The following is a 730-nucleotide window of genomic DNA, read 5'->3' as shown; positions in this document are numbered from 1 at the left end:
ATTACAAAACAGAGTGGCAGGGAGTACATTATTCCCATCAAAAGACCCAATGTTGCTCTATTCCATTGCATTGAGGACAGTTTTGAGCCAAGCCCTGTACTCTTTCTTGATGGCATTCTTACTTTTCCCAGAGGCTTTCAACGCCTCCGCTATCTCGCTCGTTCTTTTTCCAGCTAAAAAGTAAGGAGTAAACTTACTGAATGGCACAGACGGGAGTTGTTGATTGATCATGGCGATTTTTGCTTTCTCGATTCGAGCTAGCGCCGCAGCCTTTTTGCCATTGACAGCATTTGCCAACGGAGCCAGTGCAGTTGTGTCCTTCAAAGTAAAACCTCGCTCCTCTTCCCCCATGTCGTTAACTGCTTCGAGAGATCGCCGAAGTCGGTTGTTGAGTGAGGTAGGCGTCTCCAACACGCTCGTGGAGACAGCATCGGTACTGGCCGTTAGGGCGAATGAAGCAGCGATAATGGGGAGCGCGATCTTGATTAAACCCATGATTCTTGTGGTCGGCAAATGTATGTGAGAACCAGCGAGGATATCGCGAAATGAGCCTGTCAACCATCAATCGTGGGGCACGTTAGTATTGTTGGCGGTACATGTAGGTAAATACAGTGTACACAGTTTACGTTTAAACAACATTTGTACATAGTCTTTTATGTCAGCTCACCATCTCATTTGTCAGCATCTGTTACTAAAGTAATAAATAGATGCGCATGTTTTGCACATTACC

The 730-nt window shown here is 45.8% G+C and overlaps 1 protein-coding gene across 1 annotated transcript; it reads right to left on the bottom strand.

The window, feature by feature from the left end:
- Positions 1 to 37: 37 nt before the first annotated feature.
- Positions 38 to 495, bottom strand: PPTG_17730 (hypothetical protein; the record flags this gene model as incomplete). Its single annotated transcript, XM_008915690.1, has 2 exons — positions 38 to 57; positions 123 to 495. 2 exons carry the CDS (start codon positions 493 to 495, stop codon positions 38 to 40), a joined length of 393 nt encoding a protein of 130 aa, XP_008913938.1.
- Between the last annotated feature and the right edge of the window lie 235 nt (positions 496 to 730).

This window comes from Phytophthora parasitica (genome assembly GCF_000247585.1).
Source record: "Phytophthora parasitica INRA-310 unplaced genomic scaffold supercont2.74, whole genome shotgun sequence".
Lineage (NCBI taxonomy): Eukaryota > Oomycota > Peronosporomycetes > Peronosporales > Peronosporaceae > Phytophthora > Phytophthora nicotianae.
Note: the sequence above shows the minus strand (reverse complement) of the source record. Positions and strands in the feature narration are given on the sequence as shown.